The following is a 24465-nucleotide window of genomic DNA, read 5'->3' as shown; positions in this document are numbered from 1 at the left end:
ATATTAAAAACTAATTAGTAACATAATTAATGGGTAGTAAATTAATAGTAAAATAATTAGTATAATTAATGGGTAGTAAACATTAATAAGATTAATGGGTATTGACTGATAAGTTCTCTTTATTTTTTCACATGTGTATGTCGCTTTTTTTACGCCTCCTTTTCGAACTTCGTAAACGTCGGCGATCTCTGGCGCTCTTCATGAGAGACGCTGGGCAGCATATCTCGATGAACAACTCACTTAGTATCAGGCCAGGTCTACAATAGATAATTTAAGCCCTAAAGGCTATAGCACACAATTTCCGTAAGACATAACAGTAAGATTTCGACCAATCGCGTTGCTCAATTTGGCCGTCCTTAACCAAATTGAGCAACGCGATTGGTCGAAACCTTACTGTTATGTCTTATGAAACGTGTGTGCTATAGCCTTAAGAAATTGACCAATCACAGTCGAGTATTCTCTTCATACTTGACTGTGATTGGTCAATCTCTTAAGGCTCGAGGCTTAAATTGCCTATTGTAGATCCGGCCTTACGGACACATGAATCGCTCATATGATCGTTACCCCCTCCACTCGCGGTTACGTGTTGCTGGCGTCTAGCGTTCTGATATCACTGCTTGAGCGCATGCGCGGCCGATCCTAAGAAAAGTGTTTACGAGTGCACGAAAACATGTCTAACCTTATCTCCTATGGAATCAGCTGTAAGTCGCGCGACGTTTTCTCATTGGAAAAGTAATTTCGATGATTAGAGATTCTTAATTTTAAACCGTCGATAACGATTTGCACGTGAAACAATTTAGTCTAATCCCAACTCTATTTAACCTCAATCTTTGTCGATTCTCCCGTTCTTTCCGCGCTTTCCCTTTCTTCTACTCGCGATAATTGAAATTGCAATAACGTACAACTGTACAAATGTAAATAATTTAAATGATTAACACCGACGTAGGCCGATATTCACAGTTCGATCTTATATTTAAGATTGTCTTAAGTCTGGTCCGAGGTTGACTTAAGACCTCATTCAACCAATCAAATGACTGCGTAGCATTTCAAGCTCGAACTTAAGACGATCTCAAATATAAGATCGGACTATGAATACCGGCCGCAGTCTAACTTCAAAACTCCTCGTGTTCTTGTCGATTCTTGTCTCATGGCGAGAAACGCAAATAAACTTGATAAATCACGCTAGGACACAAGTAGAATTTAATAACTTGATTTTGATTATTAATGCAAACAAAGATGCCACTGTTGTCAACTGATTTGGTAATCCCATTACATCATGCTAGGCTGATTTCGTCTCGAAACGTATTGTTCGCATCATTTTATTGTCTTGCCATTTCGTCGCAAAAAGTTACTGATAACAATTGGAAAGAGATCTGTTTCCGGAAATCGCAAAAAAATGCTGTCCAGCTTTTCATTCACATTGTTGAATTTGACTCGTAAGTTTGTATAAATAATATCCACAAATTAAATTCGCGCTGTTAGATTTTAATTTTCACCTTTATTAACGATTCTCCGCGAGATAAATTCTAATTGAAGTAGAAAAACCCGAGATGCGCTCCATGGTTTTGTAGCGGAGCTAATTTATTATTTATATGTGTTTCGGGCCCAATGCCAAATGTGAGACCACCAAACCCAAAACATTTATCCTTGACATTTCGTCAACAAGATCGTGTCATTATACCGATCTCTTGGTGAGATGCTATAAAACGGCTTTCCCGCGTCAATATACATAAATTATTATCTTCCAAGGTCTGGTCTATGTTATAATGTTTTCACATGTAAATCTTTTATCAGTTTATCTGTTTTAGCTTTACATCTTTTGAAATGTTAAAGAGGAACATGGGAGATTTTCTTTCCAACGCTCAAATATATACATATATTCATTTCATTGCAGAAATTTCTCGGAATTTACAAGCAACAACCTTATGCTTCATTTGCTCACGATTGACTTGTGACATTGCAACTAGCTGAGACGTATCAACTATGGAAGACGCATCAACTATGGAAGACGCATCAACTATGGAAGATGCATCAACTATGAAGAATGCATCAAGTAGGGAGGATGTGTCAAGTATGGAGGACACATTAAGTTCGGAGGACGCGTCAAGTGTAGAGGACGCATCAATTACAGAGAATGCATCAACCATGCGGTTACTTGAGTACCAAATACCTGTCTACCATCTACCTGACTACCTCACTAATTGTAAGATTTATAATCCGCTGTCAGATGTAAATATAACAGTGGATGGATTGGTGCTGCAAGTGCTATACGGAAGCGAGACGGGAACTGCACAGGATGTCGCTGAACAGATTTGGAAGAGTGCACAAAGGTTTTGTTTTTATTCCCTTTTTTGGCAATTTAAGGCACATGAATCTTAAATCCTTTTCTGAAAAAATTTTTGGCACGTAAATCCTCTCTCTCTCTTTCTCTCTCTATCTTTCTTTCACCTCTTCTCTCCCTGTCTGTCTTCTTCTCTTTTTCTAATTTTATATCTTTAAATAATCTTTAAATAGATATTCAAATTTATACTTCTATTGCATCTTTAATGTCTTTTATTTTTGCACACTTCTAGTTTTTGCTTTAATTGTATATAAAACAATATATTTGATGAAAGATAATTTATCTATTTAAGTTATAAATGTATAATTGATATATGTATTAGTCCTGACAATTATAAATTATTCATAATATTATTAATATTAATCATCAATTATAAATAATAGATATATTTATAAAATCAAATTATATATTTTATAATTATATATTTTATAAATTTCGAAATAAAAAAATCTTAAAGATGCATAAGTATTATCTAATTTAAAAAATTATTCTGAAACATGTTATATAATATTTTAAAATTTTTTAAATACACAATATTCTACATTATAAAGTTTTTTTAAATTTGGATATCTTATTTTGAAACGTTGAATATAAATTTAACATGTTCTTTTTAAAGAAAACAAAGGCAAAGCACTGTATCATCTGTGGACGAATACGATATGCGAAACCTGTCTTCCAGACAACTAATTGTCTTTGTTGTCGCAACTACTGGACAAGGAGATCCTCCAGCTAATATGAAAACATTCTGGAAACGTCTACTAGGCAAGAGTCTGCGGACAGATCTGCTGGAAAATCTAAACTATGGCATACTTGGTTTGGGTGATAGTTCCTATCCAAAATTCAACTTTGCTGCAAAGAAATTAAACAAACGTCTTGCACAGTTGGGTGGCAAAGAATTATTACCCATTGGACTTGCTGATGATCAACATAATTTGGGAATTGATGCTGTAGTGGATCCCTGGATTAAAGAATTGTGGGAAAAAATTGCAAAAGCATTTAAAATTTCTGTAGAAGACAAAATTCAGGAAAATTTGATAATTGAAAAATATCATGTTTCCATATGTAATTCACATATTTTACATTCAGGCATTCTAGATGACGGATTGATTTTATGTCCATCAATGAGTGATATCTATTATGAAGAAATAAAAACAAATGTGAATATTAAAATAGGATCAATATATAACAATGTAAGAACTACTTCAACAGATCATTTTCAAGAAGTTAGATTAATTACTATTGAATTACCATATAAAATTAAGTACAATCCTGGAGATGTTATTTATGTTAGACCAAAAAATTCTATAGAACAAGTGAGGCGTTTTTTTAATATACTTTACAGACACAATATACAACTGTTTCCAAATACAATAGTTGAAGTAAAAAAGAAAGAAATAAAAGTTCCACTTGCTTTGCAATGTCGTTTATCTTTAAAGGAAATAGTTGAACAATATTGGGATCTGAATTTTAAGCCACGACGATCTACAATGCATACTTTGTCTCTTATCAGTGAGGATAAATTAGAAAAGGAAAAATTATATGAATTTGCTAGTCCATGTGGCCAAGAAGAGCTTTATAATTATATAAACAGGCCAAGAAGAAATATTTTGGAGGTCCTCGTGGATTTTCCTCATACAACTAGTAAACTAAATATTCAATTATTATTTGAAATTATGTCACCCATAAGACCACGTCCTTATAGCATCGCTTCTAGCTCAAAAGCTACTCCAGATAAGATTCAAATTTTAGTAGCAGTAGTTGACTATAAAACTAGATTATTGGAGCCAAGATTTGGTTTATGTTCAAAATGGCTAAAAAATTTAAAAATAAATGACAAAGTGACATTTCGGATTCAAAAGGGAACTTTTCGATTTGAAGATAATAAGCCAATAATTATGATTGGTCCTGGAACTGGAGTTGCTCCATTTAGATCATTTCTTTTGGAGGAAGAAGAAAAGAAAAAAGACTTGAAGGAATGCATCCTGTTTTTCGGGTGCCGAAAGAAGGATAAGGATTATCATTGCAGGGAAGATTTTGAACGCTTAGCAGAGAAGACAAATTTGAAAGTGTTTTGTGCATTTTCTAGAGATCAAGATTATAAAATGTAAGTCATTCACAATTGCTTAGAAAACAAGAATGTAAAATTTATAAAGTTATAATTATTATTTTTATAATCTTATCGTTAGTATTTAATTTCCTTAACTGCTAATTATACTTTTAATATATATATTGTATCTTTTCAGATATGTGCAACATATTATTCGTGAACAAAGAGAGCTATGTTGGCAATTTTTGCAAAATGATGGCAGTATTTACTTGGCAGGAAGTTCTAAAAATATGCCAAATGCCGTGCGTGATGAATTCGTTGATTTGGTAAAGGAAATCGGTAAAATGACGGAAGAACAGGCGGAAGAATTCATCAAGGATCTAGAAAAGAAAAGTCGATATCAAATCGAGACTTGGGGTTGAAAAGAGGGTTGGTAAATCAAAAAAGCATCTTCAGGAAATATGTTTATTGTATATCAGGGATTTTTTGTACAAAAAAGAGAATATACATATTTTTTTTCTTTTCATCTATATGTATAATATTAATGTATATTATCTGTATATTATTTCATTCGGATACACTTGATTAATATTTGTATATATATCTGTTTTGTATCATATCATTATATACATTTATAGAATAGACCTTGACAAGATAATACTTGACACTACTCTCATATTGTAATTATCATCGAGTATTTTTCCGTAAATAAGAATTTTTTATAAACATGCATTTATAGATATATGTACATATATGTACATATGTTAAATAAATTTTTATATTCACTTTTTTTATATTGCATAACATATATTACACTTTCTACTATTTTACGCTACATTCCAGATATATTAAAAACTAAGATTAGTGTGTAACGATTGATAAGTTTTCTTTATCTTTTCACATGTGTACATCGCTCTTTTTACGCCTCCTTTTCGAACTTCGTAAACATTCGGCGATCTCCGGCACTCTTCGCGAGAGGCGCCGAGCGGCATATCTCGATGAACTCTTAACCCCACGACCTAACCTAAAGCAAAAATAGTGGGAATATACGGAAACATGGTGCGGATGCTCGCGTGTCCCGCAGTGCTCCCCGTATCTCGAGCAATCTCGACTCCGTTTAATCGTTGACCGCACCTTTTTATTTATTTTTCTTCATCGCGCGCGATACGATATATGTATGTACAAGCACGAGCAAACAAGCTACTTGAAACGCGGACGACCAATGGACATTCGCACGATTTTTTTTTCGTCGCGCTCTTTGAGCAGTTTAACAGTGTCGATAGCTGACAATAAGCTTGACAAATCGCTCACCAGTAGTCGAGCTTGAAACATATAGTGCAGAAAGGTGCAGTGTTAAGGTTTGTCTTTTTTTTTCTGCATGATTACTTTCCTCTCACTTATAACCTATCCACCCTATCACGAGGAAGACCTTGTTTCGAGATTGTCATATCTAAACTATTTTTACGTAGAAGAGACAGTATTTATTTTTATATCTTAAGTACTCATACTTATTTTAATACTCTGCTAGATTATTTTTAACCTATGTAAAGAATACTAACATGTCCCTGACGATACGTACAATTTCGCAATTATTAAATCGAATATCTGAATAATTTTTTGTATAAAAAATATTTTATTTTATAATTGATTTATAGCTAAAGAAAAACCGTTCATACTTTAATATTATCACCTTATTTTTTCAACTTAATCTACAGTGTAGAATACTAGAAGAATACAGTAAGTAGAATGTCTCTGATTTTTTTATCATTACACACTTTGTAATATGTAAGCTACATTTATAATTTAAAGAAAGTATTTTATTTTGCAATTCAAATTTTATTTATAATTTATTAAGAATATTTTGCATATCTATGGACATTGTGTGCATTAGTATTTTTATTTTTTTATATATTACAATATTCTAATTATACTATTATTATTTGATAATTGTCTAAAATATGTGAATATTTTAAATATAAATATAAGTATTGTTTAATTTAACATTGCCAGATTAATAATATTTATTATAATATTAAATTTCATGAAAGTTTTATGTAAACACATTCTGTGAAACTGTCAAAATATTGATGTATTTCAGAATATAAATATACTAATATTGCTTGAGAACATGCTTGAGAAGAGTGACACAAATAATAATTCTTATAGTTCTTTTAGAATAAATTTAAAAAAGTAAGAATAATAAGAACAATACAAATTATCAAATACTGTTATACATAAATTATCTATAAATTATACACCACATGCTTCTGATATTATTTGTGTCACTCTTCAATTGATCTTTATAGTAGTAGCTTGCTTTGATTTTTCGGATCTGTTTGAACTAAAAATAGACAATTGACTGAATTAAGCTTCTCATGTAGTATATAGTACATACATTCAATCTAGCGATCAATGACTTATGAATCACTAAAGAAACAATGTTTATGTTTCTTGATGTATTCACATGATCTTGTTCTAAAAATCAATTTGATTAATCTTTGATTGAAGAGAATTCAAGTCAAAGTAGAAACTAATACTGCTATAAGGATCAATTTGTTATAAAAAATATGTATGTTGTAAATACTCTTTATAACATCTATGTAAATATATCTAATCTAATCAAATATGCAAAAATTTATTTCTTTATAATTTAAAAATATCTGTATCTTAACATTTATATTAATCATTATAATATTATCTAATCTATAATAATCTTTATAATATTATTAATATTATTATTATATTTTTTATTATTATTAGTATATTAATATTATTATTTTAATATTATTATAATATTATTATAATATTATTATAATATTTAGATCTTATGAAAATTTTATATAAGTTTTTTATAAATTTAAATTTATACTCAAATACAAATTTATATGTAATTTATTTTTATATTTGTGCATTAACAACGTTTGTGATAACATTATCTGAATTTTACGATTATTTATTTCATATAAGCTGTGATATATACTGTGATATAGCATTTGAATAATAAATATTCATGTTTTTCAGACAAAGATAAAATCAGTGCAGAAAGTGTAGATAAATCTATATTCTTTCTAGATACCAATAGTCGAAAGATGTATTAAAGTCATTACAGTCATTGCTGAGATCATCATTAAAGTCGATAGCGTTTGAAGGATCTTTCTTGTATAAAAAAAAAGGATATAAAACAAAAATAGTAAAATGGCGGGCACTTACACGAAGAAAGAATTTGGCGCGGGGCCCGAAGAACAGACTCTGTTAAAGGATTCCAATGGAACCCGCATCGTGGCTACAAAAGGTAATACTGGGACACGCTCTCTCATGTTTACAGGGGAATGCAGTAGCCTTCTCGGAATATTGCTGCTTTTTTGTCATTTTATTTTCTTCGAGTGTATACCTGCCCAAACCAGTCTGTAGAAGAAGTTTATAGACTGCGGATGCAGCATTCTTGGTAGTGAAGTGTTTGTGGGCTTAACATTGGTTTGTAGTTTATTAGATTTTATTTGATTAGAAGCTTATACTTTATGTAGTTTTGTGTAATATATATAATATATTCTCTAATATATATATATATATATATATATATATATATATATATAAATAATATGTGTAGTATGATAATAAGAAAAATTTTAATTTGATAAGAATATATGATAAAGAATCTGAATAGATATAGTTTATGTAATTAGCAATTTAAAATTTTCATGATTTTTTGCATGATATGTAATTTTAAATATCTTATAATTTATAATAATTTTGTGAAATTTAAATAATTCTATGAATTCATCTTTTCTCAATTAATATTTATATATAAAATAATAATTTATAGTCAGTTAGAGAAGAAAAAGTTAGTAAAAGGAAGAGTGATAAGATATTTTAAAGATAACAGCTTCATTTAGATGTTTTCTTTGTCTTTATGCTTGCTCAACTTGAAATATCTAATCATAAATGCTTGGAAATAAACATGCATGGAATGAAAAACGAAAGAGAATCAAAATCTTAGATTCATCTAAACTTTATTAAAAATTAATTTATTATAAAAAATTATTCTAAAATAATCTATATACTGGTCTGTAATTATACAGAATGTTTCATAAGTGGTGGGCAAAATTTTAGGAATGGATTCATTAATCAACATAGGTCCGGAAATGATTAGTTTTTGAGTTATTAAGACTTTTGTAATACAAAATTTTGTTTCATTTCTCATCTTAGAAGTCCTTTTACAGGCATCAACAATGTTTTTTAAGTTTGATAGCTTGAAAAACATCGTTGATGCCTGTAAAAGGACTTCTAAGACGAAAAATTAGACAAAATTTTGTATTACAAAAATCTTAATAACTCAAAAACTAATCATTTCCGGACCTATGTTGATTCACTTTTTTTTTATTCTCTAAGCATGAGGAATCCATTCCTGAAATTTCGCCCACCACTTGTGAAACACCCTGTATATTCTATTATATATTATATATATTCTATTATTTTTATATAATATTTATTTTATTTTTACATTTTTTATTATATTTTCCTATTTATTTTATATATATCTTATGTTTTTACTTCCAAACTTTTAAATTAAGATATCTTAATAGTTCATAAAAAAATTTATAGAATTGATATTAATAATTATATATATATATATATATATATATATATATATATATAAAATTTCTATTTCAAAAAATATATAGAAGCAACTTTCAGAGTAAGTTTTTTGACATTGTTTAATCAATATTTAAATATATATTTGTTTATATATATATATATATATATATATATATGTGTGTGTGTGTGTGTGTGTGTGTAATGATAATATGATAGTATTAAAACATTTTTGTATAGTTCATTATATAGACAAGAGTCATGTTCTCTCATGTTTAAAGGTTTTATTTTGCTGATTATAACATGCTGATTTAGCTGAATAAAAATACGTCTTTCATGCAGTCACTGACAGAATGAAAAACACACTCGCGAAGTAGCGTCTTGCATTAAGACGATTAATTATTGACGAAAAATTATCAATGGCAATAATTTACGGAGCAATGATATAAGCTTATATTATCTGACTATTATTTTTGTGCTCTTTTGTTGTTCTTTTGTTAAGTTTAAATTAAAAAATAAGGCAATAATTTAGCAATAATTTTGGTGTTTTTTTTTTAATTTTAATTTTAAAACCTAATAAAAGATATTTATTATTTTGCTTAAATAATTCAATACAAGACAGGTGGCTGTAGAGAAGATATTTTGCAATTTTTTTCTCAACTGCTAATTTGTTTTTTTGTCATATTAGTTGTCATATTCCAAGATTTCTAGAAACTTATATTTCAACACCTCATATATATATATATATATATATATATATATATATATATATATATATACATGAGTATTTTTCGAGTTATAAGGCTTGAAATAATTTCTAAATTTTACATAAAACGCAAAATATCTAGTAAAATATTCATTTTTCGATTGCCTTAATACTTTTGTGTACAAAATAATAAGAGGAATCAATTAGTGTAAAAAAATAAAATAGTTGTTTTTACACCAATTGATTCCTCTTATAAGTTATAAGAATATGTAATTAAAAAATTTTAAGATAATCTTTATGTGACCTTGATATATATTTGATATATAATTATATATATATATATATATATATATATATATATATAATATATATATATATAATATATAATTGATAATTGATAATTGATATAGCTAAAAAATAAATGTGTGCAGCTGCTGCTGCACAAAATATCGCAATCAATTAATCCATTAAAATCAATTGATGCAGTCTAAGAACATAATACATAAAATATTAATAATAATTTATAGAAAAAGATAAATAATGTAATAAAAAACACATGCATTTGTGATACATTAATTGATTGTCAATTACTGATAAGCAGAGGAAAAGTATTACAAAACGTACAATCTATGAAGTAAAAACTTATTTTACACTCTGAATTATCATAATTTCTCGGTAAACAAAATTATTAATATTTATTATTTAATATATATACAAGGTGTTAGAGAGCAACTGTATCAGGTGCTTATTTTGAAAATATACATTTTCGTGCAAAAAATATTTTATACAAAAATTATAAGGTTTTAAATGACGTATTACATATTAATATTAGGATGACTTTGAATAGTAGTGTTAAGGTCACATAAAGATTATCTTAAAATTTTTTAATTACATATTTTTATAACTTATAAGAGGAATCAATTGGTGTAAAAACAACTATTATATATATATATATATATATATATATATATATATATATACATATATATATATATATATACATATATGTATATAAAGAGATAATTTAGACATCGGTTATACAATGTCAAAATCTCCTATCTATAATACTATCAATTCGAATATTTTGTAAGGATTGTTGAAAGGATTGCATAGTCTGTTAGAATTATTTTTTTTTTAATTATAATTGTAAAAGTCAAGATTTATAAATTTTAGATTTATATAGCATATCAGTTTTAATTTATAATAATATATTTAATTTTTTTACAATACAAAATAATATATTTGAAATTTATTTTTAATTTTAAACAATTTTTAAAAAATTTATTTAGAGATATTATATTCGAGCATATAATTATAATTTAATTTCTTAATTTAAAAATTCAAGAAATAGAATTTTAATTTAATTTTAGAAATAATATTTATTTTTTATTTAATTTACTTGAATTTTCATTTAAGGCTCAGAACCTGTACGTCTTTCACCAGGATGGGAAGGCACTGGTAGACCTGACGACGAACTTAATTTTAAGGGTGTTACAATGGATCAAGCAGATCTCGAATTGAATCCTCCTAGAGATAGGTATAATCATTATTTATTTATTATATTATTTTTAATAAAAATTGTATACGAAAACTTACAATATATATAATGTATATTATATGCAATTTTATATTAATAGAATAAAAAGAAAGATAGGGAATTGTATATAACATAATTATACGTTTTAAGTATTTCTATCAATTTTGTATATATCTTTTTACATATAGTATCGCTAACCTAAACAAAATTGTTTTAGATTAAATTTAGTATTTTGCATCCTAGTTCTTCATGGAATCGGTGTTTTAATGCCATGGAATATGTTTATAACAGCTAAAGAGGTGAGTAAATAAATATAGTTTATAATAATAGAATTGAAATTATAATACAATCTATATATAGAAGATTGGTATATTTTTAGTATTTTGTGAGTTACAAATTATCTAAGGAATACACTGGTGTAGATACAAACTATGCAACAAATTTCCTTGCAAATCTGGGATTTGCTGCGCAAATTCCAAATCTATTGTTTAATTGGCTGAATGTATTTTTACAACTTGGGTATGTATACAAAATAACAAAATGCATTTTGCAACATGAGATTTTTATAATCTTAAATAATGGTTTACATTTCGTTATTAATATATATTAATAATGTATGATTGACGTGTATGATTATAAATTTAAAATTTTTTAATTTTATTTCTTTGAATATATTATTATTAAAATATTGGAAGAGAAATATAATAAAAGAATTTTATTAATAATGGAATAGTGAAAATATAATTTACTAAATAATAATAATATGATTTACTAAAGAGATGTGCTTTTTATTTTTCAGAGGCAATTTGACAACACGCATAGTATGGAGCATCTTTGTATTAGTCTTGATATTTGTTTTTACTGTTGTCTTAGCGATGACTGATAGTTCTGGCTGGCCTGGAGTATTTTTCTGGATCACTATGATATCCGTTGTTATATTAAATAGTAAGTAACATACATATATATTTCTATATATGATGTTTGAACATAAGTTTTATGAAAAATTTTCCTTAAAAATTTTTTTATTCTCATATAAAATTTTTCAATCATTAATTATCGAATTAAAAACTATTATTAATATATATATATGTGTGTGTGAAAAAATTAATATATTAAATTAATTTACATTATAATTATTAATTATATAAAAACATTACTATTAATTATTAATTGATATTATGTTCATGCATTATATATCTGAAATTTACATTTTAGCTGCTAATGGTATTTACCAGAACTCAGTGTTTGGAATGGCAGCAAAACTGCCCATCAAGTACATAGGCGCTGTTGTTTTAGGCTCGGTAAATATCAACAACTCTGATCCGAAATAATCATTGCATAGTGCATAAACCTCTGTTATTTATTTTCAGAATATCAGTGGAACTTTTACAGCCATAATAAACTTCCTTGCACAAATAATGGCGCCGAATGCGCGTACTGCCGCTATATATTACTTCATTACGGCTTTGTTTATCCTACTGGCTTGCTTTGACACATATTTTGCACTTCCAATTAATGTAAGATTTCATTGCTGTGTATTATATTTCAATATTATTTGCCGATATATATATATATATATATATATATATATATATATAAATTCCAATGTATGCTTAATTAAAAAATAAATTCAATAAATTCAATAAATTGAATCTCTCGATAAATAAATAACGAATTAAAATAAGTTATTAATTTATTCATTAATTTTGTATATATATATATATATATATATATATATATATATATAATAAAAGTGTGTATGTTAAGTATATCAATGAATCAACTAAATAATATTAATAAATTAAATTGCAGAGATTTTATCGATATCACGAGCTGCTATATCAGAAAGAGGCGAACAAGAGACAATTAGAAAACAGTTCTAGGGGAAGTAACAGGCCACCATATTGGACAGTATTTAAAGCGTGTTTCCCACAATGTTTTAACACGTTTTTAATTTTCTTTGTGACTCTAGCGCTTTTCCCATCAGTGCAATCTGATATAAAATTATCAGATAAGAATTTCATAATTCCATTTGAATATTACAGCAGTGTTATGTGTTTTTTAACATTTAACATCACTGCCATGCTTGGAAGTTTAATAGCGTCAATAGTTCAGTGGGTATGTAAAGTCTAAAGTTTTTTATATTACATTTTGTGTTTGTATTTTTTGTATCTTATGTATTATTATTATTATTATTATTATTATATATTATTTTTTAAGTATTTTGTATAGTTTATATTTAATTATATCTTTAATATTTAACGTATTAATTTACACACACATATATATATTGTGTATATATATATATATATATATATATATATATATATATATGTATGTATGTATGTATGTATGTATGTATGTATGTATGTATGTATGTATGTATGTATGTATATATGTACTGTTATACATATATTTTATTATTTTATATAATTATTGTAAATATAAAATTGTTGATATATTGTATAATTTAGTTATCTTTACAATTAATTATTTTTTACAGCCCAGTCAAAAATATCTAGTAATTCCAGTAGTACTACGACTTGCTTATATACCATTGTTTTTACTTTGCAACTATCAACCAGCTCATGTAGAGAGATCATTACCCATATTTATTGATAATGATTGGATTTTCTGGATCATTGCTATCACTATGGGTTTTAGTAGTGGCTATCTATCGTCATTATCAATGATGTACTGTCCTAGGTAAATACAATTAGTAAAAAAAACGTAATAAGCAAAAAGGTAAAATAGCACGAATTTCTATATATACTTATAATTCATTATTGAAATAAATAATACACAACGATAAAGAAATGAAAGAATGTAGAAATGATATATAATAATATGTACTTTGTGTATTCAGAATGGTGGATTCACAGCACGCAGCGACAGCTGGCATGTTTGGAGCAGCATCTTTAATTACAGGGCTCTTTACAGGAATTCTATTTTCCATGTCAATGCCGAGTTTGGTGGCCAACATAACGTTTTGATTGTTTTGAAACTAAAATTTAGTATCACAATATGCTTGTATTTACTCAGGAGTTAGAAAAGGATTGAAAATTGAAAGATGTTGGAACGTTTCTCTTATTTGAATTAAAAATGAGCAATTTCTATTTCTTAAGAAAAAAATAGCATTTTAAGAGCAGAAATGAGGCTACTGCTCTTCAATGCGAAATAAGAGAAACATTTCGAAATGTTTACTTATTATATACATATATATATATATATATATATATATATATTTATATATATATATACACACATATATGTATATACACGTTAAATACATATACACATATAATCATATAATTCTTTAAATAACAAATTAAGACAAGCTTTCTATGAAGTAAAAAATCTTTCAAAGTAATGTGTGTTTTTTATAAGCGTGTGATTTGAAGTTTTTGCATTGATTGATAATTTTTGATGTCGCGTTGATAGGAAAAAATAGTTACGAAAAAATAAATAAGATCAATGAAAAGTGCATTAATGACCAGAATCGTTTCACAAGAGATCTCTTGAAAATACCGAGATCTATCAGGTTTTATCAGGATTTAGAAAAGTTAATATATTACTGCCCTTATTAATAAAACCGGACCAATAAGCCTTATTAATAAAAAAAGAAAACTGTACGGCACTTCCATTTTTCGCATCGTTCGAATAGTAAATTGCTAAATTATTAGACTTAACAAAGAGATTATACATTTAAATCTGATATGATTCGTCGCGCGTTTAGCGTTAAACATAACTTTCATTAAGATGACATCTAAAGTATAAAGTAAAATTATCATCGAATACTCGCACATCTCTAGCGCTAAACGCATAACGAAAATAGGTCTCTCTTAATACATAAGCATTACATTTTTAAATAGAGTTTACGCTAAAGTTGCCATGCTGAATTCTCTTGCAGAAATTTTATTTCTAAGTTAATCTTATTATATAATAATGAACAAATAATTTTAAAGACAAAAGTTAAAAAAAAAATATTTACTAGCAGTACTCCTGTGAATTAAACAATTATAATTTTATTTAATTAATTAAAAAATTGTATAATTTTATACACTTTAATTGATTACATAATTGATCTTAATTTGAAATTGACAAAGTTTTGTAGCAGGATCTGATATAATAGTTTTGTAATAAACTTTCATATTAGTTTTAGTATTACAAATCTATTATGTAATTACATGGAGGTTGTGTTTATAACTTTTTAGTACTTTAGTTACTAATTATATTTTATTTAATATTTTTTTGTTTGTATTTTTATTTGTATAAGAAATTACAATATCTCGATTTTTATTTAAAGTTATGTTAATGAATATTTCACAACAAAAATTTATTATAATTTTACAATTTTACAATGTTTTTAAAAATTTTTCGTTTTATTTGAAATAAAAATTTTACCACAGTAAAAGATATACAGGAGAGTCAAGACTGTTGACCAGTTCCAATTATTTTACTAGTCCTTACAGAATTTTGACGACGAGCTTTTCACCTTATCTAAGATTAACACGAGCTATAATTATAAAAATTGAAAATATTCATACATTTGAACTATGACATATTTCATATTACATATTTCTAATTACATCTTTTTTTACTATGTGTACATGTGCTTCATCATTTATGTTTTAATTATATGTTTTAATCATACAAAAAATTATGATGTTTCATACATTTCAAATAATTGTGATTAAATTTTATGATACACAGTATTCTTCCACAAAGCAATATTTGAACAATCTATACAATTTTTTAAAATTAGAACGCACATTGCTTTACATAAAATTTATTTTTAAACAAACTTTTGTAGCTTAAGCTTATAATTTGTTGACATTTTTTTAAACTTATATTTAAAAATAATATTTTGGTATCATAATTACATTAATTATTAATAAGATAGAGACTGCTTGAACAATATGATATAATGTTTTTAAAATTATCGCCATTAAACAATATACATGCATATACATTCATAAATATTCAAATACGTAACATATATAAATTTATTTCACATGCGTATTGATTCTGATATATATATATATATATATATATATATATATATATATATATATATATGTATATGTATATATCAGAATCAATGCGCATATGCGATAAACTTTATATTGTCTTGTTAATATAAATAGCTCTTTATATCTTGTAGCAAGTTGAATCTTATTTATCTTTATGAAAATTTTCTCATATTAGTTTTATAATGTAGCATTTACATTATATTGAAAGTACAGAGTATACTGTAAAAGATGGCACAAGAATATCTTTACATATAATTATATATATGTAATTTTATATATTTCTACAAGAGTTTTATCTTAAGTACATAAATAGAATGTTTCTAAAATCTTTGGCTAAATTTTATCAAACTACATTTAATAATTCTATTCAACTAAGTTATAAATTTTATTTATTAATTTTATCCAATTTTATCTAACATCTATTCTACTAATTGTACTGATAAAAACTTACAATATCATATGACTATAAATTCATGATTATGATAATATGATAATATAATTTATCCAAATATTTTGATACCCCTGTATATACAATGTGGGATATATTCAGCAAGAAAGCGCGGTTATACACGCATTTTTAATTATTCCAAAGTGTGTAAGCTTTATAATTCTATTACATTTCTCTTTGTCTAATACTGTATGTAATCAATATCATCTTTCATCAATTTAATTATACTCTAATTGATACACATAAAAAGTTACACTACTAGTGCATTTGAAAGATTTCCTTATTTACATTACAGTGATTCTAGAAGAAACTTTCATAAATTTAAATTTAAAATACAATTAATTTAGCTTATATTTAATAGTTTTATTTATTAAATATAAATTTAAGAAAAATTATTATAATCTAATTAGAAATTACGTATTTAAAGACAATTATAAAATAATAAATAAATCATTTTACATCCATAGAATCACTGTGTTGCAAGTAAAAATGCGTTTTTTATTAATTTATATAAAAAGAAAAAAGGAATTTCTTATACTTTAATCATTATCAGACTGATAAAAATGATGATTCTAAAGTAAATTCTGAATTCCTACAAGGACAATCCTCCGTATAAAGCAACAGACAATAAGTAATCGAAGGAATTTGATAATTCAATAAAATCGGAAAATTCATTAAATTTAAAGAAAAACAGAGAAAAATTGATAGAATAGATAGAGTATTTTTATATGGATTCTCAGTCGTACATAAATAAATTTCATTCGACAAATTGTTTCGAACGTATTGTACTGTTTAGATTATTAAGCGGTCTCTATTTAAAAAAAATTCACGCATTAATATTATACACTACATATATAAGATTTAAATGCGTATTTATTTTCACATGAAAATGACATCTCTCTTTAAAAAAAGTTCGTTTTAAAGAGTTTTATCATTTTTATGTCGAAATGTAATAATATATTAATTATGTCTACAAATCTATAAAATGTCTAAAAAATCGCAGATGTTTTCTTAGTTATTCATAAAGTAAAATATACATTCAATAATTTAAAAAAAAATTCATTTTGATCATATATTTAAGTTTCAATTTTTTCTAAAATTTTTAAAAATTAAATTGAATCTATTATATTATTATAATTTTTAATATTAGACTTAAATTTTCAGTATTACTTTGTAACTGTTTTAAGCATTTTGACATCAGAAAATTGACGTTTTTTTATTTGACTTTTGCTATCTGCGATTTTTAAAAAATATAAATTTTGTGACATATTCTGTATATGTAAAAATTGAAGATTTTAAAATAAGAAATGGTTGCGTTTTATGAATAATTAGATTTATGGAAACAGTTTGAACCGTTCAATTTACTGTAGAAAGAATGTTAAATAAATGAATAAGGACTACCTATTCCTATTGAAAAATATTTAGCTAATATTAACATATATAATAGTAATTATAGTAATAATATATATATATATATATATATATATATATATATATATATAAATTTACCAAACTTAATATCTATATAAAATTAGCATCCACAAAACTTTTTAAAGCACAAAATATAACAAAATTCTGCAAGTTTTAATTTTCTAATTCTTACATTATATCTCTAAATTGTCACATAAATAGTTTATTATATAATTATGAATAAATATACTTTATATTACAAATTAAAAAAAAATTAAAATTTATAACTTCCTTTTTTAAAAAATAGGGGTTATTTTCTTCATAATTGCTCGTTTGACAAGATGGAAATAATTCGATTAAAGATATTTCTTAAAAATAAATGTTATTTTATTCCATTAATGCTGTATACAATCACTTAAATAATAAAGAAAGATTGGAGCTAGAAGGAGACCATTAGAGCATTAAGCATATAGTACAACATGTATATACTGTGTCAATATCAGCTTACATAACGAAAACCTTTTCGATCTTTTTATATGGAAATACTTCTTTGGTTTTGGGGCAAATTACCGTACCATTGTTTTCTTGAGCCATCTTTTCTAATGCCTATAACAAAAATTGCAAACATGTGTACATATCTTCTATATAATACACATTTATTATAACCATTAATATATTTAAGAAAGTAGTTTAATATCTTATATTAATGTTTGATTGAAGAGAAAGAGTTATATTATTTTTATATTATAATGTATACTTTGATATTATTTAACATTATAAATTCTACTTAAATATTCTAATTTACTATTTCAAAATATTAATATTTTGAAGACGTTAATGATAATTTCTAATCATTATTTAATATTTTAAAATATTTTCACATACTTGTTCACCATATACATATCCATTAGGCATCATCATTGGTTGATTATGTTCGTTTAGCGGTTTTCCGCTTATACTACAAACAAGCCGTGATTGTGAGCAATGAGCAAAAGGCAATGGTGCAGCCAATTCATTTAACGCTTCATTGCAGATTGGACAACTAGGATTCCGACCTTCCTTATTTGCGCTATAACACTGAGGAGTCTTGAGAGCTGACAAGCCAGCCTGTAAAGCTACCGTGAATACACTCTGGCTTGCCAACTGAAATAATCTATAGTTCTCTTGACGAAATGTTTCGATCAGTTTGTCCCATCTGCAAGTAAATTTGAATGAATTATATTACGATTTATTATAATATTAAAATTGTTATCCTATATTTTTGCAACCCTAATTTTTACAATTATTTTATATAAATTGAATAAGTTTTTACAATTGTCTATTATTATTATATTATTATAAGCTTTTTTGTAATTCTTTATATTGGATTAATCATAATTGTAATACATGTCTATAAATAACAATTGCAAACCTTTTTTCATCTAATAGATCTTTATAGGGACTTAAATATGCATGAGCTGGAAACGCCAACTGGCCCATACAACACTGAATCTCTTGCAGCTGATAATCGTCATAATTCGAAAAGTATTTTCGGGCGTGTTTTACTGCGTCCAGTCGTCTGTCGGTTCGCACCAATTCGATAAATTCCTGTACGCGTAAATTAAACTCCATTGTGCTACCCAGTTTTCTTAATTTTGAACGATTATCATGACACCAACCAATACATCTTGCAGTTTCGTGATTGGCCAGAGATTTCTCCACTTCTCTTGATACCATAAACACATCTATGAACGTTAATAAATATTGATAAACAATATATAATATGTTGATAATTGTTAAGAATTATATATACAATTTTAGAAACTCTATGATTATATGAAAAAAATTTTTTAAAATACTTTCTAGAATTTATATTTTCCAAAATATATTTTTTAAACCTATTGCCTTATTACAACTTTAAAGAAATTAACAGATCATCTTTTAAGAAATGAAATTAATAAATTGTATATATATTAATTATCTTTTTATATTAAAGAGTACCAATATTTGTTAAATCTCTGAGCTCGTTACTGTCTGCCAATTTAGTCGCCGTTTTGTAATATCCTTTGCGAAGAAAATATTCTACTAGCATTCTGTCTAATCTCTGTCGTCTCCATTGATTCACAGCACTTGGAGAGGTATTAGCATGTTCTTTTAAGTGATCCAATCTTCTTTTGCAAACCATGCCTGCTTGTAATTCCTCCGCTATGGATTCTTGAGCTTTACGCTTTAAAACCTGAAGTCTAGCAACTACGCCACCAAGCAACTTGCTGATTTCTCCAGTTGCTACATAAGATCCGTCAGTTTTAAGACTTTTCTCAAGTTCGTTAGATACTGCTTGAACATGTGACACCTCTCTGTCGAGAGTTTTCTGGGCAGAGCGGAACTTCTTGTTCAGAAGTTCATACGGAACCTATGTTTTAAAAATATATTATCAGATACTAAGCAGATCATAAGCAGATTTTGATATCCTGTCTACAAAATAAAATTAAATAAATTAGCAATACATTACAATATAATACAATACTTGAGATAAATGTAGTATTGGATTTTATCTTATATTAGCTTGGAATATAGAAAATATTTATTATTATAGCAACATATTTGTATATTTGTTTTTTGTGTATATTTATTTGTACTGTTAATACTATTATGTTGTTTTAAAAAACTTATTTTTTTACAAATTACTTTCATAAATTTACATTTAGAAAGTGTTATTTCAAGAAATTTATTGGATATCAATCAAATATATAAAGTATACAATATGATACATAACTAGAATAAAATGTCTAAATGACAATAACATCTCGCTATAACGTGAAAAAATTGTCAACAAAATGCGAAAAATATGGATGTTTACCTTCAATGTAGGATGTTCAAGGCTCTTGACATCTGACATCTTGGGATTAATGATCCAAGATGATTACAACGGGACAAGTGACACGGTGAATAGAATCACGAGAGGAAGGAGACGACGGAGATGATAATCCGATTGTCCGTCAATTATTACGCGGTATAATATCGATGTTCATGACGATACACAGAATCGGTAGAAAGAATCGACGCAAGGGAATATTACAAGAAACGACGATTCGAGAGAATTCACATCAACTCACGTTTAATCTAGTCCATTTTTCGGTTGCATATGTATGCCTTTGTTTACGCGTAATTTTAGAATAGTCGGAGGGAGCGAGGAGGAGAAAAGATGAAATCGGAGAGAAGAACGAGAGAGGTCATTGTCCGCTTTTGAGCGATCCCTGAAAGCGATGCGTCCTCTATAAACATAAAAACGTCAACACGAAGCTAATATCTGCGAATGTTTTCAATGGGTAACACAATTTCGGGTTATGTTCCATGCTACGTGCACGAAATGTCGATAAAGCAATTTTATTGACGCCAAAAAGTAGCGTCAACCATTGGTTGAACAATGAAGCAACTACTTACTTCTTTGTTCAACCAATGATTGACGCTACTTTTTAGCGTCAATGAAATTGCACCTTAAGTTCATATTTTTATGTTTATAGAGGACGCATCGTCCTTTCAGGGATAACCTAAAAAGCCGGATACTTTGTTAATCTAGTGACTTTAAGATCGCCTAAAAGCAGACTATGACAAAAAAGAGTGAAAACTATGAACAACTTTGTTGTTTGTTTTATAGATTTTAAAAATGGCTTGTTGTATGCTACATATTTAGAGTTGTAAATAATTTGATAAAAAATGTTCAATCTATAAACAATGGTAACGCAAATGAAATATATCATTGTCTCTAAATCATTATATGTAATTAACATATAATGTGTATTTAAAATTAATTTATCAATTTAACTCCAATAAAATTATGAAATTTTTTTCAGGTATATTATTGTTTAATATTGTTTAATTTATTGCTTGTCAGTCATTCACATTTATTAAAAATAGTCACTTTATTAAATAATGTGAAAAACTCTATATTTTTTGCGAATAGTAAGTAGAACTTTTATGGATATAGCATTTTAATAATAGTTTATATTTACAGTAGAAAATAATTTGTATTTCACTGTGCTTTTGTTCTATAGGACCTGAAGATGAATTATGAAAGGGTGTGACAAGTATCAGTAATGCAGGAAGACGCAGAGATAGAGCAAGAAGAGTAGTGAAAAGAGAAAGCTCCTAAATAAGGAGCAAATTATTGGCATAGGAAAAATTCCGATACAATTTCTTGGTCTAAACACTCCTGTGTTTAGAGGAAAAGAATTAATTCAACAGCAAAAACTGCTTGTAAATCTTGAAAGAAAGCAAAAACTTATGGAATTACCACAAAGTCAGACCAGACCAATGCAAATAAAATTATCGCCATTGGAATGTGGTTGGACGAGTGTTACAATGGATGGCAGAAGCATTGAATCAGATCTTATTGGAAAAGGTTAATATTTATGCTATTATTGGATTATAATGGTTAAATCACACACACAAAAATCATGTGATGCGATGTCTATTTTCAATTTTTTTTTGATGTTTCAGTTCTAAATATTAGAATATTATATAATTAATATCTTTGTTTTCTGTAGATACATTTGAAAGTTTTGAAACCTGGATTTTGGAAAACAAAATGATAACTTGTATGACCGGTAATTTAGCACGTAAGACTAGAATCAGTTCATTTATAGTAACTGGAAATGGAAATGGATTAGCTGGATTTGTGTTATCAAAAGCCAAAGCATCTCTAAAGACGGTTAAAAATAGGGCTGGTCAAAGGCTAATGTATATTCCTACATATAAGGAATACACTGGTAAGAAAATAATTGTCAATACTGTATAATATAAAATTTATTTCTTCTCCTTTAATATCACTTTGTATTTTTCAGTGTTACATGATTTCTTTACACAGTTTGAGAATATAAAAATATTTGTAAAGAAAATTCATGAAGGATAATGGGCTTGTTTGTCATCATGCGATAAAAGCGTGTTGCGAGATAATTGGCATAAAGGATATGTATGCCAAAGTACAAGGAGGAATGTAAAAGCATTCTTTATTGGTTTATTGCAACAGGTATGTATATAAAGTATTTAAAGGCATATTATACTTTTTATTTAATTTATATTAGAAAGAAACATTTTTTATTTATAAAAATATATATATATATATATATATATATATATATATATATGTTAAACATAAAGCTAAAAAAAAACGTGGATTGTGTCGATTAATTAATTAATTGTTTTATTTAATTATCAATTTATATATGTATATTATTAACAATAATTTTTTGTTTACTTAAACTATAAGGTATAAGGTTGTACATAAGAAACAATCTTTTTTATTTAGTATTTCAAGCATATTTTCATAGAACTTTAATTTAATTATTATATTATTAAAAATATTGAACAAAATAAAGAATTAAAGCTGGCTTTCTCTGCAGTCTCATGGCAGATTATATCAGAAATCATACTTTAATTATTGCAATATATCATGAAACAAATCAATCTCAAAATAATGGAAATATTTGCAGAAATATCAAATATGTAATGTAAATATTTTAATTTTTTTGTATGCGATCTATTTTTTATTCTATCGATGTTTTCATAGCGATGCACCTTGAGCACTTTGCTTCATATGTTTGCAATAAAAATATATTAAAGCAAATTATTTTGCAAATTTATTATTCTAATTTTTATTTAGAAAGACTAAGATTAAAAAAGACATATGCATTTTTTTCAGATATTTCTATTGAAAAAAACGCATCAGATAAAACTTTCCTGTACATTTTAAATGTGCCAAAAGATTTGCTCTTTATTCCACTTACTGCAATAATGTACACTAAAAATGACAGATGTATATTAAAAATGATAGATCTATATTTAGTAGTTGGAAAGAAAGAGAGGAGAAATGAAAAGTGCATCTAGAGAATTTAAAAGAATAAAAATCTAAAAATAATAATACATAAAAATTAATATTATGTATTTTTTTCATGAGGAATGTGGAGCGCACATTTATGCATTTATTTATTTGGATGAGATTTACTTTAGAGCACATTCAGTATTCAACTTTAATTTTATTTTCTCTTTCTTATGATATATAAGTATAACATAATTACCTGCAAATGCTATCACTTTGTGTGTTTACAGTGATACAGAAGCAACATTACAAGTACTACATTTACAGATAACATCTGTATAATAAAAAAAGCACCAAAAATCTAATGATGAAAAAAGGATAAATATTGTAGACCAGGATAAGTATCAACCAATTATTCCACCGCTCTGTTTCATTAGAGTTGCAATTTTCTTTTATATCATAAATATTATAAATAAGATAAAGATTTCCGTACGTTTCAAATAAATTTATATATTTTATGTATGTAATACTACGCATACATATTAAAAGGTAT

At 26.5% G+C, this 24465-nt stretch overlaps 3 protein-coding genes across 10 annotated transcripts; 2 read left to right on the top strand and 1 right to left on the bottom strand.

Moving 5' to 3' along the window:
* Positions 1-1078: 1078 nt before the first annotated feature.
* Positions 1079-14426, top strand: LOC105255853 (equilibrative nucleoside transporter 1). 3 transcript variants are annotated; one of them, XM_025407088.1, is made up of 13 exons: positions 1079-1436; positions 1895-2330; positions 2958-4445; positions 4585-4667; positions 11104-11224; positions 11442-11523; positions 11604-11743; positions 12024-12169; positions 12440-12525; positions 12595-12741; positions 13037-13342; positions 13728-13930; positions 14091-14426. In XM_025407088.1, the coding sequence occupies exons 2-13, from the start codon at positions 1984-1986 to the stop codon at positions 14215-14217; spliced, it is 3276 nt and encodes a 1091-aa protein (XP_025262873.1). In that variant the 5' UTR covers positions 1079-1436; positions 1895-1983; the 3' UTR covers positions 14218-14426. The 3 variants fall into 3 exon arrangements, with proteins under 3 accessions (XP_025262873.1, XP_025262870.1, XP_025262872.1); XM_025407085.1 differs by lacking the exons at positions 1079-1436; positions 1895-2330; positions 2958-4445; positions 4585-4667 and adding exons at positions 5218-5746; positions 7461-7680 and having other exon boundaries at positions 14091-14421; XM_025407087.1 differs by lacking the exons at positions 1079-1436; positions 1895-2330; positions 2958-4445; positions 4585-4667 and adding exons at positions 6072-6125; positions 7461-7680 and having other exon boundaries at positions 14091-14421.
* Positions 14427-18478: 4052 nt separating this feature from the next.
* LOC105255814 (macrophage erythroblast attacher) lies at positions 18479-21318 on the bottom strand. The gene is made up of 5 exons (XM_011265321.3): positions 20955-21318; positions 20096-20507; positions 19527-19839; positions 19001-19310; positions 18479-18721 (listed from the first exon to the last, which is right to left on the bottom strand). Exons 1-5 carry the CDS (start codon positions 20991-20993, stop codon positions 18620-18622), a joined length of 1176 nt encoding a protein of 391 aa, XP_011263623.1. The 5' UTR covers positions 20994-21318; the 3' UTR covers positions 18479-18619.
* A 495-nt stretch (positions 21319-21813) lies between these two features.
* LOC112637384 (28S ribosomal protein S5, mitochondrial-like) lies at positions 21814-24254 on the top strand. Of its 6 annotated transcripts, none has more exons than XR_003122526.1 (5): positions 21976-22057; positions 22150-22496; positions 22642-22863; positions 22939-23123; positions 24203-24254. XR_003122526.1 is itself a non-coding variant. In XM_025406996.1 (4 exons), exons 2-4 carry the CDS (start codon positions 22379-22381, stop codon positions 23004-23006), a joined length of 408 nt encoding a protein of 135 aa, XP_025262781.1. In that variant the 5' UTR covers positions 21814-21832; positions 22150-22378; the 3' UTR covers positions 23007-23165. The 6 variants fall into 6 exon arrangements, 3 of the variants coding, with proteins under 3 accessions (XP_025262781.1, XP_025262780.1, XP_025262779.1); XR_003122528.1 differs by lacking the exon at positions 24203-24254 and adding an exon at positions 23796-23814; XR_003122527.1 differs by lacking the exon at positions 24203-24254 and adding an exon at positions 23497-23518.
* The last annotated feature ends 211 nt before the right edge of the window (positions 24255-24465 follow it).

The sequence above is a fragment of the Camponotus floridanus genome, unplaced genomic scaffold, assembly GCF_003227725.1.
Source record: "Camponotus floridanus strain SB8 unplaced genomic scaffold, Cflo_v7.5 scaffold16, whole genome shotgun sequence".
Classification (NCBI taxonomy): domain Eukaryota; kingdom Metazoa; phylum Arthropoda; class Insecta; order Hymenoptera; family Formicidae; genus Camponotus; species Camponotus floridanus.
This window is presented reverse-complemented; position numbering and strand designations above follow the sequence as displayed.

What these genes read in the sequence shown, in the direction of transcription:
- LOC105255853 (XM_025407088.1), top strand. Translation starts at nt 1,984, where the DNA reads ATGGAAGACGCATCAACTATGGAAGACGCATCAACTATGGAAGATGCA. An exon ending in CAGTATTTACTTGGCAGGAA is followed by an intron (nt 4,668 to 11,103) that starts GTTCTAAAAATA and finishes TTTTCATTTAAG; the next exon opens with GCTCAGAACCTGTACGTCTT. An exon ending in TTGAATCCTCCTAGAGATAG is followed by an intron (nt 11,225 to 11,441) that starts GTATAATCATTA and finishes AAATTGTTTTAG; the next exon opens with ATTAAATTTAGTATTTTGCA.
- LOC105255814 (XM_011265321.3), bottom strand. Translation starts at nt 20,993, where the DNA reads ATGTCAGATGTCAAGAGCCTTGAACATCCTACATTGAAG. An exon ending in CAGAGATTTAACAAATATTG is followed by an intron (nt 19,840 to 20,095) that starts GTACTCTTTAAT and finishes TAACGTTCATAG; the next exon opens with ATGTGTTTATGGTATCAAGA. An exon ending in GATATGTATATGGTGAACAA is followed by an intron (nt 18,722 to 19,000) that starts GTATGTGAAAAT and finishes TTTTTGTTATAG; the next exon opens with GCATTAGAAAAGATGGCTCA.
- LOC112637384 (XM_025406996.1), top strand. Translation starts at nt 22,379, where the DNA reads ATGGAATTACCACAAAGTCAGACCAGACCAATGCAAATAAAATTATCG. An exon ending in ATCAGATCTTATTGGAAAAG is followed by an intron (nt 22,497 to 22,641) that starts GTTAATATTTAT and finishes TGTTTTCTGTAG; the next exon opens with ATACATTTGAAAGTTTTGAA. An exon ending in TACATATAAGGAATACACTG is followed by an intron (nt 22,864 to 22,938) that starts GTAAGAAAATAA and finishes TGTATTTTTCAG; the next exon opens with TGTTACATGATTTCTTTACA.